Source organism: Bos grunniens, chromosome 9 (assembly GCF_055505025.1).
Source record: "Bos grunniens cultivar Pamir isolate PY7600 chromosome 9, Bosgru_T2T1.0, whole genome shotgun sequence".
In the NCBI taxonomy this organism is placed as follows: Eukaryota; Metazoa; Chordata; class Mammalia; order Artiodactyla; family Bovidae; genus Bos; species Bos grunniens.
The window spans coordinates 60695953-60713600 of NC_141173.1; the positions used below are offsets into that span (position 1 = coordinate 60695953).

A 17648-nucleotide genomic window follows, 5' to 3' on the forward strand; every position below is an offset into this window, starting at 1 on the left:
AAGTTTTCATCTGTCAACTAAAATTGGCAATTTTTATACTGCCATTTCTATGGAGAGGAGGAATGGTGAACATAGCAAGCTTCTTAATTAAAAGTGCTTGTGTAATGTTCATGTAAAAGATTGAATCCACACAGCATAATCTCACTTTTAAATTAACTGAGGTTTTTATTAATTCAGGAAGCTCATTAAGCATATGTAATGGATCTGGCCTCCATTTGAGAAAAAAGCCACCCCTGATGTCGAGGAACTGATCTCATACTAAAGCCTTGGTGTTGTAAGAAGCTGGAAATAAACAGTATCTCAGAACACCAGTAGACAAAGTGACTCTGAGATCATGAAAAATGAGACAAAACAGGGCCATTTTACAGTGTTGTCTAAGCACAGATGGAAAACAAGATCACTGTGCCACCCACAGAAAACCAAACACTGCCCTCTCACGGCGGATATGAGTGCCTGCTGCTGTTCTACTAGTTAGCAGCTTTACCCTTACTCTGCTCTGCCCTCCTGGTAGAATTGCCACTGCTTTCTGACAGTAGCCAATCTAGAGTGAACCCCTCCTTCCTTGTGGCCTCCTTCAAATCACTCACCAAAAGCCTAAATCCTCTAGTAAGTGAAAGTGAAGTCGCTCAGTTGTGTCCAACTCTTTGCGACCCCATGGACACCAGGCTTCTCCGTCCATGGGGTTTTCTAGGCAAGAGTTACTGGAGTGGGTTGCCATTTCCTTCTCCAGAGAATCTTTCCGACCCAGGGATCGAACCCAGGTCTCCCGCATTGTAGACAGATGCTTTACCGTCTGAGCCACCCTAAAACCTTACTGAAACACCCCCAAAGTGCCTTGGGGGAGAGTGCTTTGCTTTACTGCAACAGATACTAATGGAGAAGGCAATGGCACCCCACTCCAGTACTCTTGCCTGGAAAATCCCATGGGTGGAGGAGCCTGGGAGGCTGCAGTCCATGGGGTCGTGAAGAGTCAGACATGACTGAGCGACTTCACTTTCACTTTTCACTTTCATGCTTTGGAGAAGGAAATAGCAGCCCACTCCAGTATTCTTGCCTGGAGAATCCCAGGGACGGGGGAGCCTGGTGGGCTGCCGTCTATGGGGTCACACAGAGTCAGACACGACTGAAGCGACTTAGCAGCAGCAACAGATACTAAACCCAACTCACTCCACTACAGGTAGGTGCATTCATGGTAGGCTTTGACCAGGGTACATTGACAGACCAAGAAGGCCCAGTCTCCCGGTCTCCCAGGAGCTTGTTTGGGCAGATCAGACTTATATCCACATCAACTGGAGAACTTCAGTAATAACAACTGCATTTTATTTATTGTGCACCCATTTTGTGCCTTTACTGTCAGGCCTCTAATATATGTTATTGACATTTTAACCTGAAAGTTTGGTACTTTTTATTTTCCCCATTTTGCAGATAGATAGACTGAGGCTTAGAGAAACTTACCTAAGTCTTACTTCCCTTGGCACTGGCTAGTATTTGCTATAATCAAGTTTTGAATCCAGATCTGATTCCAAAAGCACACGAACTCTACACTCTATCGTGCTGTCTTGCATATAAAACTGAATGCAACGCATGGTAAAGTAATTCCAGACCCCTTCAGTTTCAAGTGTTTGGCTTCATTTGGTCTGCATCATCACTAATTATTTAAATACTGTTTATCAGTTTTTACTGTACTGTATTTTTGAGCAAGGCTAATCCTCCTTGATAATAAATTTATAGATCTGTTTTCAAGATTTCTCCTGGAGGGTGCTGCAGTCAATGACAAATTACAGCTGCAGTATGATACAATTGTGATTATTCAGAGAACCAGACATACTAATTTTTATATGGACTCAAGAATCTACCTTTACTGACCTGATATGTGGCTTTGAGCAAGTCCTTCATTTCCCTGAGCTTCAACATTATGTACCAGTGGGGACCATAATGTCCAACCCCCAGGGTTCTTACAACATGTGAAAGTACCAGACACACCAGTAGATGCTTGGTACATGCTTGTATGCCTGCCCCCAGGTCTCTTACCACTTTTTCTCACTATATTACTATAGAAAAATAAAACTACCACTTGAAAAGATGTAAAATCCTTTGGCATTCATTTCTTTCTGTATCATAAGGGAAGCTTCTGTACAGAGACTACAGAAAGTATCTGCTTTAAAGGCCTTCTGTCACATATCAAAAGATGTATTATCATACATTGTCATTATTTAGTTAAGGAATACAATTTTTCATACTATTTCTTTTGTCTATAATAATAATTTTCTGTTCAAGCTCTAAATCAGAAGCCTACATAATTATATTTCCTAAATAATTCCTTATTCATAGTATACCTTCCTATTGGAGAATTTAAAGACCATATAAGAAAAATAAAATTCTAAAATTTGTCTTGTAATAAACTGTGGTGAAGCCAGAATTAGATTGAGCCCATAATTTTGGATTAAAAAGAATATTTTTAGTACATCCTTTCATGTATAGATTTAATTAATTTGTGATTATCGTCATGGGGTAAGTACCCTTGTACATCCACATTACCTACTGATACCCATTTCTTTTGAATATTTATGCTCTTCAGATGTTACTTCACAAAAATATCATATAAATCAACATTTAATCTCTGTTTTGTGCTCCTATAATTTTAGCAACTAAGATGATTCCTGAGGGTTTTAAATAGCTTTCAGATGTCAGTCTAATAGTAACCCTGGCCGTAGATTCTTAACTTATGAAAATATTTTCCCAGTCTTTCAGGTGAAACATAAAAAGCAGAGCTTTATTTTTGTTTGTAAATAACTCCCAATTCCTTTTTATAAAGTTTTGGTCCAAGTCCAGTTTGGGTTCGTGTCTACTGATGGTCATTCGCCCTGCAGTTTAAATTTGGCTTAGTATTCTTTTGCTGCCTTAAATTGCTGTGTGGCATTTCTGAACCACTTTCATAGCCAGTCCTTGTGGTAAGTCAAGTTTCTCTATATTTCTTATTAAACTTTTCCGTTTCTTTGAGAATAAAGTAATTATAAATGTCTTGAAGGAGATTGTAAATGTCTTGAAGGAAGGAGCAACCTAAATGAGTTTTAGTAGTTTTCAGAGCATTTATGGCCATCAGTGATTTTTTTTTTTTTAAACAGCTACTATAAAAATAAGACTTCCTTCATACTCAGTTGCCAGCAGTTTGATACTTCTTTTAAATTATCAAAGTATTACCTGTCCTGATTTATGCCTTGGATTTTTTCAGGTATTCAAAAAATATGGTTTGCTTTTGAGTATTTCTTTAGTTTTTTTTTTTTTAATACAAATGTTAGCATATTGTGTTACTTGTTGAGATGCTCATTCCTTGAAATACAAAGACTGGTTTACTTAATTTATGGATTTAAATTTAAGTTGTAGCTTTTCTTATAGCCTTGAAGAAAGACCAGTTATGAGATGACCTAAAAATATTAGCCTTATTTCTTAGTTTTAGAACTCCTGGGAAATCTGAAGTAGAACAAATGAGTGTGCACATGAGATGAGATGAGAGAAATAAAGTAGCAAAGAATTCTCTTGGAAAAGATTTAAGTTTAAGGATTATAATAATTCATACTAGGTTCAAGTGGGATTATTTAATACCACATATTCAGTGACCCTTTTTTTTAGTGTACAGAATTCATTCTTATACTTTGTAAACCTAATCTTGTATTTTATCTTGTTTAATTTCTCACAACTGATATTGGTTCTCATATGTGACAAATATTTATATGTAAAATATTGACAAAGAATTAGGCTGACTGAAATCCTCTTCTAGCACTCTGAAGAAAAATTGCTCTGTATTTGCAATAGAAATTATAACTGTGGTCATATCACGGTACTTATTAATTTAAGACTTGGCTTTCAGACAAAGAAGGTTAAAGGACTGAGGAATAATGTCATATCTATTTGTTTACAGAGGTTAACAGCATTCTAAAAATAACAGTTGATTATTTCATCACCATTCTCTATGGTGTATATTCTCATTCTTATTATATATCAGTGGTAAATAAACCTAAACACCAGTCTTACATTTGAATACCAAAAGCTTGTTATTATTAATGAGTCTTTATTATATGGTTCTTTACCATGTATGTGGTTTTTATTCATTATATGATGTATTCAGCAATCTCCTTAATCCTGGAGTGACCAGAAGAAAAGTACACATGATCTATGCCCTTAGGAGATTTTCATGTTTTTGAGGAATCACAGACTTTAAGAGTAGTATAAAGCATTTCAGGCCCAAGTTGGAGTTCATGTCTGAACAGACTGTAATTACACTCAAAGAGAAAAATACCTTTGTGACCAGGCTTGGTCACTGTCTATGTTTTGTAAAAGAACTGTAATTTTGAACTAGGAAAGGAATTGTTAGGTGCTACAAGTCTACTCATATATTCTCATCTTATAGTTACAACAACCTAATTATCTGCCATTTAATGTTTATATCATTTTGCAAAAGTGTTCCGTGGGTGCTTGAAAAGAATGCATAATCCCTTTTGTTAAGCATGTGTGTGTTTGTGTGCTAAATCGCTTTAGTTGTGTCCAACTCTTTGTGACCCTATGGACTATAGCCTGCCAGGCTCCTCTGTCCATGGGATTCTCCAGACAAGAATACTGGAGTGGGTTGCCTACCCTCCTCCAGGGTATCTTCCTGACCCAGAGATTGAACCTGCATCTCTTATGTCTCCTGCATTGATAGGCGGATTCCTTACCACCGTGCCACCTGGGAATCCCTTTTTAAGCATAGGGTTCACAAATATGTTTAGACCAAACTTGGTTTTTATGAAGGTCAGGTTTTACTGTGAGCATAGTTTGGTTTTTGGACCGTTTTATATATCACAGGAGTATCAAAATATCTCATCGTAATGGTAAATTCTTTTGGTAAGAGTCTGTGGGCTGTAACCTCAGTTTTTGCTCATCTGAGAATGTTATTTTGACCTAATTCTTCGCATTTTTGATGACTGAACAAATCTAGGGTGACAATTGTTTTCTTTCAGCAGTTTGAACATATTCTACTTCTGTCTTCCCTGTTGCTGCTGAGGATCTAACTGGTATTCATGGATGATCTTTTCACTCTGGCTGCATTTTACTGTCTTCTATTTTCTTTGTTTTCTAGAATTTGACTGTAATATGGCCTGTGTTTAAGTCTGTAATGTAGGTTTTCTCCTTATGTTTTTCTGCTTGGGTTTTGTTATGGTTGGAATTTGTTACATCTTCCATCGAGTTTGGAAATTTTTTACTGATTGATGGCAGCTACATTTTCTACCCTGTACCCAGAGCTGCTACTTAAGGTGGACAGATTTACTTGTTACCGCTTTTGTAGGGTAGGTTTTGTGGTTTTGTTTTTCTAGTTTACTGAGAATGAGGCCTGCTTGGGTTTTAGCTTTAAGCAGGAGGTTCTCCAGTCCTACTCCCATTGTGCAAAGACCCCAGACTTTGTGCCTGTTCCTCTGAGGACAGCAGGCAGGCAGAACAGAGAAGCTCCAGGCCATTGGGCTTCAGCTGAAATGCCCAGGGCTAGCAGCTTAAGCACTTGCTAGACTTTATTTCTGGTCTCAGAGCATTTCCCTTACTTTCTTGCAAGCTTATTGGTTTCTAAGAGGTATTAGGTGTGAATGCATATAAAATTTTAGCATACATATATTAATATAATATTCCTAGAGGATCTATTTGATTTCTTGCAAGTGTTTTAGAACCTCTTCTGATAAAAATGGAAGTCTTTCCTTTGCCTTAGAATAGAAATTTTCTCATTATTTTTGTTTTTATATCAAAATCACACTTTGTTCCTCCTGTCATTTCTTCCTCCAGGTGAGCAGTAGGTCATCCAGTCCTAGCGTCAGAATGATCACTACCTCAGGACCAACCTCAGAAAAGCCAGCTCGCAGTCATCCATGGACCCCTGATGATTCCACAGGTGACCAGTTTATTTCCTCAATAAAGTTGAATTTATCATGTTTATGTTCATTTAATCATGTGATAACTCTAATGTTTATAAAGACTGGCGTTATACTGTAGTTTAGATTTCCCTATTAATAAAATCGAATATTTAGCAATAAATTTTAAAATATCTTTTTGACTACTAAGACGGAAACTACTTTTCCTCATGTGGTTCCCCTTCTACCACCCCCCCCCCCGCCCCCACCGCCCCCGCCATACTAAACCTGTATTTTGAAGATGGTTTGTTTGGGGATTTTTTAAGTAGAAAGATACTCTGTTGTTGATATTTCAATCTGATTTTTCTATTACAATATATCCTTCTGGTAGTAATGATAGTAGTTAATTCTCATTTTTTGAATAACTAAAAACAGGATAGTAAAGTAATCATCTTCATCTCAGTGTTTTGTTTTAAAAATACAAGATATTGTGTACCTTGGTAAGAGAAAAATTTTTTTTTCTGTCCTTTGACCTTTTGAATCATTTTTAACTGAGAGAGAGACCTCATTTCCGTCACATAAATAGCCTGTTAAATAGATTTTTAAAGGCCTGTAAGAGGAGAAGGGGACGACAGAGGATGAGATGGCTGGATGGCATCACTGATTCGATGGACGTGAGTCTGAGTGAACTCCGGGAGCTGGTGATGGACAGGGAGGCCTGGCGTACTGAGATTCATAGGGTCGCAAAGAGTCAGACACAACTGAGCAACTGAACTGAACTGAAGAGTTATTAAAACTCTCCAACATGAATAACTTAACTGATCAAAATCAGAATATAAGTAAAATCTGTCTGTCTGAAGGTAGTAATGAAATAGTTTCATTATGGGTAACCAGGAAATTATGTGCCATAATAAAATTAACTTTTCTTTAGCATTCAGAGGATACCTTGATAAATATGCAGAATATTCTTCTATGAAAATTATTTATATGTTATTGTGTCAGAGAGGGAAGATGATCTCTTAGACCTCGAAAAACTAAACCATTTGGGATTTTATATCAGATCAACAATGGTATTAATAATGGCAATTAAATTGAAATTAAAAAGTCAGCTTTCTGTCTTTACAAACTGAAATTCTGCTTATAAGTATTTATAGATATTTGACATGGTATCGTCAAGTTCATAATGCAATTTAAAAAAATTAACTGGGTGGCTTTTCTCTGTGTCATGTAAGATAGAACTATATTTAGCCTTGGATGTACTCCCTAGTTTTAGAAAGTTTAAATTTAGTGGTGGCAGAAACTCCTAAATTTCACCCCCATCACAGCCCAGCCTCCAATTTTCCAGAACATTGCCCACTACTCAGCACATGTTTATCATGACAGGCTTCTCCTCAGAAAGGGACAGGGAAATGATCTTGACAGATTTGACTGTTGACATTCAGGTAGTTTTAGCTCTCTTTGATTCACACATCCTTCAATGAGGGTATACTTGCCCTGGCATTACAGCATTTGCTGGGTCTTCTCATTTCATCCTGGACTAACCTAGACATCCCAGTCAAAGTGGGGCAGATAGCGAATTCATGAGGGCAAAATCAGAGTTCTCCTACATCCCTCTCATTTAACTGCTGTGATTCCATTTTATGTGTTCTTCTTCTTCCAACTTCCATCTCTCTTTGTTCCTTTTCTGGAACCTAAAATACCACAAAACACCAATAGCTAGGCATCATACATAAGTCCAGGTTGCAGTATCAACTAAATTTCATCTCTGCTGTGAAATATACTATAAATGTGTGGTTATTGTTTTTAAATAATTTTGAATATAATTTTAGGTATTGAGAATCTGGTTTAAGTTTGTAAATAATAAAGTTCAGCTTTGCACTGTTTCTAAGAAAAATATTGATACTGAAGCTAACAGAATAAATTGTAGGGAAGAGACAGGTAAAACCTTTTTCTTTCAAGGCCCACTGACCAAGAAAAAAATGTAGAAGTGCATATGTTAAAACAACCTAATTAATTGGGTTTTTTAATTTAAAAGGGCAGCAGTTTTTTGTGTTTTTCAGAGAAAAAGAACAAAATAATAATTGTAATGCATAGTGCTCTTGTAATATGGGTTTCTACTTGTGATATATTGGGGATAAAAAAAGACCGACATACCCAAGAGCAGCTAGTAAGAGAGATAACCTGGATCCAGTAGAGCGTGCCACAGTGGTGGGGGGACACTCACTCAAGAGATGGCCCTGTACCTAGTACTTTGCAAAGATTGAAACATGAGTCATGCCCCATTTGTTTGTATTCTGATTAGAGTCATGGTACTGACACATTAAAAGTAAACTCATCATGGTATATAACAAACTGCTACATTTACAGTATAAGCTGAGTGTTTTAGTAATTGTAGATGAGACCTGGCATAGTCTGTGACTTTAAAAAAAAAAATAATGAGATTTATTATTTAGTCATAAAGCAGAAAGGAGAAGACAGCATTCTAGTTGAAGGGAGCATATACTTAGAGAATATGAGATAGTTATAAGTTTTGTGTTTAAGAGACTGGACGAGAGGTTTTACCTAACTTAACCAACTCAATATCAATTCTGATATTTAGGAAAAGAAGTTAGATTTGATCAGCAATTAAAACATTATAAGACAGACTTTCGTGGAATAACCTTGCTGTCTTAAAACCAGAAAGTGAAAGTCGCTCAGTCATGTCCAACTCTTTGCAACCCCATGGACTGTACAGTCCATGAAATTCCGTAGGCCAGAGTACTGGAGTGGGTAGCCTTTCCCTTCTCCAGCGGATCTTCCCAACCCAAAGATTGAACCCAGGTCTCCTGCATTGCAGGCAGATTCTTTACCAACTGAGCTGTCAGGAAAGCCTTGTAACCAGAAACTGAAAGCTGAATTTCAGTTTAAGTGAGAAGGTAAAATCTCACTTCTTGGATTCAGAGAACAGATGAAATTTAGTAAAGGACCTTAATTCCCACCATCAGAGGGCTTTAAAATTGTTTGAAAATAGCACAATCCTTGGACTCTTTTTTTTTTTTTTAACCCCCAGAATACTGTGAAACATTGATATGTTTAATTCTGAAATACATATTGGGAAAGGGGACTGATTAAATATGATATATGAAGTATCAAAGATTTAAGAAAGAGTGATAAGAGTAGAAATATTAAAGAAATTTGAAGACACTTAATTTTTCCAGTAAGTTCAGAGGAAATCACCTTTAATAAGTTTAATTTTGTGAAAAGCAGTAATCAGTGGAGGAATTATTTGAAACTATTGCAGGGGGTGGGGAGAGGTTTCATCAGAAAAATAAATGTATTTCTTGTTTAGCTATTTCAAAGAAAGCCTTTGCATTAATATACGATTTTAGGGTTAAAGCTCTAAGGCAATACTCTGTTATTCCTTCTTTATTGCACTCCAGCACACAACTTAGCAACTAAACAACAGCAACAGTTTAACATGACTTTTTAAATCTGAAATGTAAACTTGAATATCTTAAATTGCTGTGCTTTCCCAATTCTTCACTTAGTATCAAAGACAATAATTAAAAAGGAAGAACCAGCTCCATGTGTTGAGTCCTCCCCAGAGACTAGCTAGCACTGCATGGTATTCCTTAAATACATTATCTCATCTGCTCTGAATTAGCTTAGTTTTTGGAGTTATTTGAAAACACATTCTCAGTGGCTTTAAAAAAACAAATAACAAAACTGGAATATCAGTCAGCAGTAACTTAGGAGGTTATTGAACCATCTAACTGTCTTAGTTTTTTATTGTATTTGAGGAAGTGCCTGGCTGTCTTCCTGACCTTGCCTTCATCTACACCACTCTTTCCTGGAGTCTCTAACAGAAAAAGGGTGAATAGCTCACGTGCTTAACTCATTTATTCTCTGTTAATACTGGGGAAGCAGCTACTTCTGAAATAGGAAAGTCTCTATTACCTCCCAGTTATCCTTCCTGCTCCTAGAAACATATATACATGTTCATATTGGGAAGAGAGCGACCCATGCTTCTCTAGCGAGTTGTTGTGGCAGTTTTACCTCTTTTTGAAATACAAACAAAACTTGTGTGTTCAGATATTTTGATAAATTGGCTGTTTGGTTGTTCGAGTTAACCCATTTAATTGTTTTGACATTAAGTCACACTTTTCTTGCTGTCCATGTGTGTAATACACTCGTATCAGTAACACCTCTCGTTCTCTGCAGTGATTCTCATTGGGAGGAGTGGGATGGGCGGCTAGAATCTTTGCTAATTGAGGCTGACCTACTGGAAAAGAATGTACCTCTTGCTTTCCCCCTTTCCCTGTGAAGGAACACTGATAATTGCTGAGTTGGCACAGCCTTATAGTAAACTTAATGTGATCGAGGAGAGAAGGAATGTGAGGCTTGATTAGGTAGAAGTCCATAAGACTGAATTTAAAATATAAAGGTCCCATATGACTGTTTTTGATTTTACTTAAACAAGGGCTTACATGCTTTAATATATGGTGTTCAGTTCATAGCCAGCTTAAATTTAGGCATGAGAGTATGGTTGTACTCCAATTATCTGTAATTGGATGTCCTCTGTTTACCTTTAGAAATAAAAAATTACCAGTAGCAGTAACTTTTTTCTCTAGGAAAAACAATCATCTGCTTTCTTGCTTTGTTTTTAATTATTTATGACAGAAAATAAATAAAACACATGCTGTAATTCCAGATACCAATGGATCAGATAATTCCATCCCAATGGCATATCTTACACTGGATCACCAACTACAGGTAAAGGAGTACTTTCTCAGCAGTTTCCTTTTTCCTTTTTAGAGAAGTTTGTCTTTAAAGCTGGTGGTTGTGTTCTTATTTGTCATTGTGTATGCATTTATTTATGCTTTCAGTTGGCCTCCTTAAACTTTTAAAAATCAAATTGAAATAATTGATTCTCAATTAAGTTGGTGAGATTGCCAGAATCATATGTTTCGAATCCAACAATCACCTTAAAATACTCTCATCTTTGTTCAGCTGCCAAGAATAGGTCTTGGCTCTTCATTGTTACTGTATTAAAATTTAAAACTCATATAAGCTCATTTCTCCTTAGTAGATTTTGTGATACACTGGCATGTTCATGGTGACTAAAATATAAGTAATACACTTCTCTGCCTGAGTATGAGAGCTGTAAACATCTTTCAGTATAATAGTTTGGCAACTGAAATGTAAAACCAGAGGTCAAGAGTACGGTAGTCATGGTTCAAAAGCTTGAAAACAGCAAGTATAAATTTAAGATCTGAGTTAACACTGGCAAAGGACACTGAGATTTTCTAGGCCTGGTTTATTTAACACTTATTTTTAAAAAGATCATTGCTTTAGTGCTATAAAAGTCTTATTACAGTGTCTGTCTTAATGCTCAGCTAGATATTGAGATTTGATTTAATTATGTTTTTAACATTTGTGATTTATTTCCAGCCTCTAGCACCATGCCCAAACTCCAAAGAATCTATGGCAGTGTTTGAACAGCATTGTAAGATGGCACAGGAATACATGAAAGTCCAAACAGAAATTGCATTGTTATTACAGAGAAAGTAAGTTATCTTTTATGAATAAAAATAAATAATTGGTATTTTGAGTTTAAAATGTGCTAAGGTGCAATATTGTTTAAAGACATGAAAACCATAATTCTTGGAATTAATCATGAAGTATATGTCTCATGTGGAGTTTTTCTCTATGTTTATGTTTTTTCTTTTTTTTTTTTTTTAGTTTTTTTATTGACAGATAACTGCTTTAGAGAATTTTGTTGTTTTCTGTCAAACCTCACCATGAATCAGCCATCGGTATACATATATCCCCTCCCTTTTGAACCTCCCTCCCATCTCTCACCCCATCCCACCCCTCTAGATTGATACAGATCCCCTGTTTGAGTTTCCTGCACACAGCAAATTCCCATTGGCTATTTTACATATGGTAATGTCAGTTTCTACATTACTCTTTGCATACATCTCACTGCCTCCTCCCCTCTCCCCATGTCCATAAGTCTGTTCTACTATGTCTGTTTCTCCATTGCTGCCCTATAAATAAATTCTTCAGTACCATTTTTATAGATTCCATATATATATGCATTGGAATACCATATTATCTTTCTCCTTCTGACTCACTTCACTCTGTATAATAGGTTCTAGGTTCATCCACCTCATCAGAACTGACTCAAATGTGTTCTTTTTTATGGCTGAGTAATATTCCATTGTGTTTATGTGCCACAACTTCTTTATCTATTCATCTGTCAATGGACGTCTAGGTCGCTTCCATGTTCTAGCTATCGTAAATAGTGCTGCAATGAATGGGATACATGTGTCTTTTTCACTTCCGGTTTCCTCAGGGTATATGCCTAGGAGTGGGATTGCTAGGTCATATGGTAGTTTTATTCCTAGTTTTTTAAAGAATCTTCTATATTTATGTTTTTTAAGCACCCCTGGCTAATTTTCCATGTACGACTGAACTCTTGACTGAATTTTATTATATTAGCAAGACATAAGGGAAATAAATAGGTGATCTTAACCATATATTTTATGTTCTCAGAATTTTAAAGTTAAAAGCTATTTAGGTTTATTGGTAAACGGATTTATTGTCCTTGGACACAGGTAAAATAATTTGATTTACTATTGTTTAGTTGTGCTTTATCTTAGAAACATTTTGGTAGATAGAGTCTCTCCAGGTATATGTTTCAGAGAGTAGAATGACGTATTAGAGGGCTTTATTTCATCTCTGAGTGTTTTTCTGAGGAGTTCAGTACTCACACGTTGCTCTGGGAAATAGACTACTTTTCTCCCCATTTAAAGAAATACAGTCCCATTTCCATTCTTCTCTACTTGAGATTCTTAAGAAACAGTGTTTCCGTTTTCTTGAACATGACCTTCATGAAATTTTACTCCTTTGACACTGATTTATGGTGGTACTTTCAAGAAGGGAGAAAAAAGGTTTTTTCACAATTTTCTAATACCATGATTTTGATAAATTCAGTTTAACATTTTAAAGGTAAAGCTAAATAGGTTAAATATTAAACTGTATGAACTGTAGAACTATGGAATTTTGTCACACTTTATGTTAAGGAAAAAAGCTATTTCTTATGTCACATGTTTAATCTGTACTGTTTTCATACTTTAATCATTTGAAAGAGGAATTCTGTGCTGGAAAAAAAAACACAGGATGAATTGAGGGACACTGTAAAAAAATATGGCAGTTTTAATCTGTTTTAAGTACTTTAAGAAATGTTACTAGTAAATTTTTGTTTGAGAGCCTTTCATTAATTATTCAGTTGTTTCTAGTAGGGTCCCTTTAGGAACTAATACATAATATCCTCTAAATAAAAGGCACTTAAAAAAGTTTATCAGGCTGTAAAAGACTCTGGTTTTTCTCAAAAATAATTACAAGGGTGGTACTTTGTATTCATTTCATTATTTTCAAAGTAGGAAAGTAAGTTGGATTTAAGTAGGATTTAGGTTGGATAGCACCTATTTTAATTATCTTGGCAATGTTTTATTAGCTACCACTGCATTGTAGTTGAATAGAATTGTGACTTCAACTTTGCATATGAAAACGGGAATGTGAAAGTCAAATGTGAATGATTAAAACTTCAAGGGTTACTTTTAAGTGGAGCCAGAGTAAGCTCTTCCCAGCCTTTTTTCTTCCTTCCTACATACAAGGGGTAACAAATGAAATTTTCTGGAACTTTATTATACCATTTTATCTGTTTTCACTACTTACCTAAGTACAGTTACGCTTATTAAAAGGAGTATGATATTTGTATGGGTATGCTAGAAGAGTAGATGATAGTTTCCATTCCAGCCCATAATTGTGTCCGACTAGTGTACCTAGCCTCCATTCATGGGGTTTTCCAGGCAAGAGTACTGGAGTGCGGTGCCATTGCCTTCTCCGTTAGCAGCAGCAGCAGCAGTGTACCTAAGATGTATAATGATAGACCCAGAATCGAAGTTCTAATTATTTAGAGCTTTTATCACCAGCTGGTAAGGTAGGACTATTTCCATCCTATGTAATGTGTGGTATTTGTTTTTAGGCAGGAACTAGTTGCAGAACTGGACCAGGATGAAAAGGACCAGCAAAATACATCTCGTCTGGTGCAGGAACATAAAAAGCTTTTAGATGAGAACAAAAGCCTTTCAACTTACTATCAGCAATGCAAAAAACAGCTAGAGGTCATCCGGAGTCAGCAGCAAAAACGACAAGGCACTTCATGATTCTCTGGGACCCGTAAATTTCAAAATATGCAAAGAAAGACTTTTTTTTTTTTTTTAAAGGAAAGAAAGACCCTTATAATGACAATTCATGAGTGTTAGCTTTTTGGCGTGTTCTGAATGCCAGCTGCCTATATTTGCTGCATTTGTTTCATCGTTTATTTTCCTTTTCTCATGGTGGACATGCAATTCAACTGTCTCCTTACATCACATGGGGGCATCTGTACTTGAATAAGCAGCAGTTCTCAACTTCAGAACAGATGCAGTGAACCATGGCTGTATATGCATGCTCGTTGTGTGAAGGCTAGCCTAAGGAAAACAGGGGTGTCAAACTAGCTGCTATGAGCAAACATCGTCTTTTTTTCGAGGTGGAACCTCAAGAATGATTTTGTTCTTGTATCTCATCTCAAACAACCAATAATCTTTTTATCCAAAAGGTGGTATATACCAAGTTAAAGACAGGGTATTATAAATCTAGAATAATTGGTGGTACATTATAGAAATGCAGAAACTAGGGATAGTTGAGAGGAGGGCTTTGATGCCAGCATCCTTGGATCAGTACTGAACTTTATCCATAAACTTTAAGGTAAGTGATGGCCGCTGTATTTAATAGAAGTGTATTTCTTTAGACTTAAATTTGACTATGATACATTGAACAAAGTGGAACCCTTTTCTTAAAAGGTATAAAGATTTTTAATTCTGTGATTGCGTGTATGTGTGCTGAAACTGTAAAGCTTTTATGACTAATATTAATATCCCTTAAATGAAATTAAAAGGTAAATGAACATGATCCAACTTAACTGATCATTCCTTCCTGCAGTGATTATTGTATTGTTTTATTGTATATTTGGAAAACTGAAGAGAAATCATGGAAAATGGAAATAATTGCTCCAGCTAGAAGGCTCAGGCCTAAACTACTTTTACGATACCAAATGAGTAAAAAACCTGACAAATCAGGACAAGTTAGTGAGGAAGTTAAAGGAATAAATCTCAATTCATCAAGTATCCTATTTATCAATATTGGAATGATTGATTTTCCTTGCAAGCCCATCCTAGAATGCCTTTCAACACTTTTAAAGGAATTTCGCTTATAAAGAAAAAATTTATATTGTTAACAGTAACTTTGCTACCAACTTTGAAAATAAAAGTAATAATAAAACTTCATTGAAATAATAGACTATATAAGCTCTATTTTTTCAGTTGGTATTAAAATAAACTACATTTTGATACCAGTATAATGTGTCTTTTAAATAAGGATGTCATCAACCTCATTTTTATAGCATTAATGTTTTATGAAGAGAAAATTAAAAATGAAAGCATAATTGCTGTGATTATTAGAACTATATTGTGATTGTATTGTAGTTTTGCTCTGTTTCAGATAAGCAAGTTGATCTAAGAAGTTATCAAAACTATTCTTAAAAATACTAAAGCAGGTAACTTTTTCTTCCATTATTTTTTCCTCTTCCCACCAGTTTTATAATGTATTTCTTGTGTATACAAGCAATAAAGGTAAAGGACAGTTTGTACTTAACTGTGTCATTTTTAGCTTCTTCAGAATCTATTATTTAAAAGTTTCTGATAAATATCAATAAATATTGACTTATTTCATTTAAATAAACAGAGTTTTCATTCCCAAATAATTTAATTACCTAGCCAAAGGTGATATTAGGCTCAATGTATTAGTAGTCGAATAAAATTGACATGGAGAGTAACTTTAAGGAAAAGCGTCACTCTTTCATAGTATTACGCTTGTTTGTACATCTGTCACTCCACCAAAAGGGACCTAGCCAGTGTTTAGAGACTTTTCTAATCATCTCAGAGCATGAGATAGCCAAGCGTGGATGCTAAGACGGAACTTTTCCATTAGGATTTAGCAGATTGTAGATTTTATTTCTGGTCATTAATGTGTTTTTGGTATACATTACATACTTAAAGGGAAAGTTTATTGTTATTGCTATTTGCAGTCACTTCATAAAAATATCCCAAATAGGTAAATGGAAGAAAATAGTTTTAAGTCATGGTGCCAAATGCAGAAAAGGCTGTTAAACCCTCATGTGTCTGTTTACATTATGTTCCTGGGGTTTCCAGTGCTGCAGTTGTCCTGCACACTGAGCACAATTCAGCCTTACTTCGTTTCTAAGTTCTTGCATTGCCAAGCTCATGTTTTTAAGTCCTTATTATTCTTGATGAAGGGGAAAAAAAGATAGCAGGGTTAATTAAAATCTGTAGCCGGTTTCACCAGTGTTCTTACCCGTCAGCCCTTCAGAGATGTTAACAAGGAACCAAATTTGTTATTAATTCTGGCTTTACCATTTCTTCTAACTCATGTATTTTGGGGGGATGGGAATAGCTAACAAACATGGAAGTATCTAAAAGGTCCTAGTCTGAAAAATTCACAGGCAGTCCTTGAATAAGCACTAATTACATTTTATTTTTGCCTCCAGGGGAAGAAAACAAAGCTTTTATCTAACTTACAGGGAAATGCTCCTCAGCAGTTACAATAGACTTTTTGAGTCAAATAAAAATCAGTTAAGAATATTTACCTTATAGCCACATAGTATATTGAAGAGATCTGTTTAAAAGTTGTTTACAAATGTTTGACTATTTTTGCTGAAGTGTTTTAGAGCATTGAATGTCTTTTCCGTTTCTCCAAGTTTCTTTTGTGTTCCTAGTTTCAGCTCCTGCCTGTAGCCAGAGATCACAGGCCTTCCCTGTGAAACTCTTGTTTCTTTCTGTAAATGTGTGTGGTTTTCAGCGGTCAGCTCCTCTCTTCAAATGGTAGGAAGTTGGCTACTTCTGTCATTCAGAACATTTTATGTAAAATGATGTAATGCAGAAATCCTTGTGCATACTATGTAATTGAAGGAAGCTTTTTAGATTTATTTTTTGTTTGTAATAAAATTCAGATTGTTACTCTAAACTTGGTCATAAAACTGGTGAATGATTTATATCAGCAAAAGAGCTATGAGGTCTTCAGTTCCAGCAGCCTGTTTGGCTTATACGAAATAGAATAAAAACTGAAAAGTCAGACTCCTAATACTTAATGCCATCGTAAAATTTTTAAATGATTCTTGAGAAGTTTTCCTCAAATTCAGATTTTTGGTCAAATGGATTCTCTTCACAATTTCAATGAACCCTGATTTGTATGAAGTATATAACACACTGTACATCACTACACTTATGCTCATTAGCAACCTGATTTCTTGTAGTCTATCTAAATTACATTATTTCATTTCTTTATCAACCTGTTAGCCTTCTAACCTACACATCTGTGCATACACATCCTTATAAACTCTGCCTTCACTTTAGTAAATACATCCGCTTATTCACGCATTCCTCAACAAATATTTATTGGGCACCTGTAATAAGCCAAGCTGCTCTGGCTCCTGCCAAGTGACATGTCCATTTCAGTCACATGATAGTCAGATGATATTCCCATTTCACAGATGTGTCAATAGGCTCCTAAAGGTTAAGACTGGTGCCTGAGTCTGCTTTTCCATCATCATCTGTTTTCAGCAGAATCATATGCCTGGAGACTCTGTGGCCACTGCCAGCCCATGTGAAG

At 35.8% G+C, this 17648-nt stretch overlaps 1 protein-coding gene across 9 annotated transcripts in view; it reads left to right on the forward strand.

Annotated features, from left to right (window-relative positions):
• Nucleotides 1-17003, forward strand: part of MAP3K7 (mitogen-activated protein kinase kinase kinase 7) — a 65951-nt gene extending 48948 nt beyond the window's left edge. For all 9 annotated transcript variants that reach the window (XM_086317699.1, XM_086317701.1, XM_086317705.1 and 6 more), the window contains 4 exons: nucleotides 5809-5914; nucleotides 10564-10625; nucleotides 11304-11419; nucleotides 13906-17003. In XM_086317699.1, coding sequence (XP_086173825.1) covers nucleotides 5809-5914; nucleotides 10564-10625; nucleotides 11304-11419; nucleotides 13906-14086 — 465 coding nt within the window. In that variant the 3' untranslated portion in view covers nucleotides 14087-17003. The remainder of the gene's footprint in view (nucleotides 1-5808; nucleotides 5915-10563; nucleotides 10626-11303; nucleotides 11420-13905) is intronic.
• The last annotated feature ends 645 nt before the right edge of the window (nucleotides 17004-17648 follow it).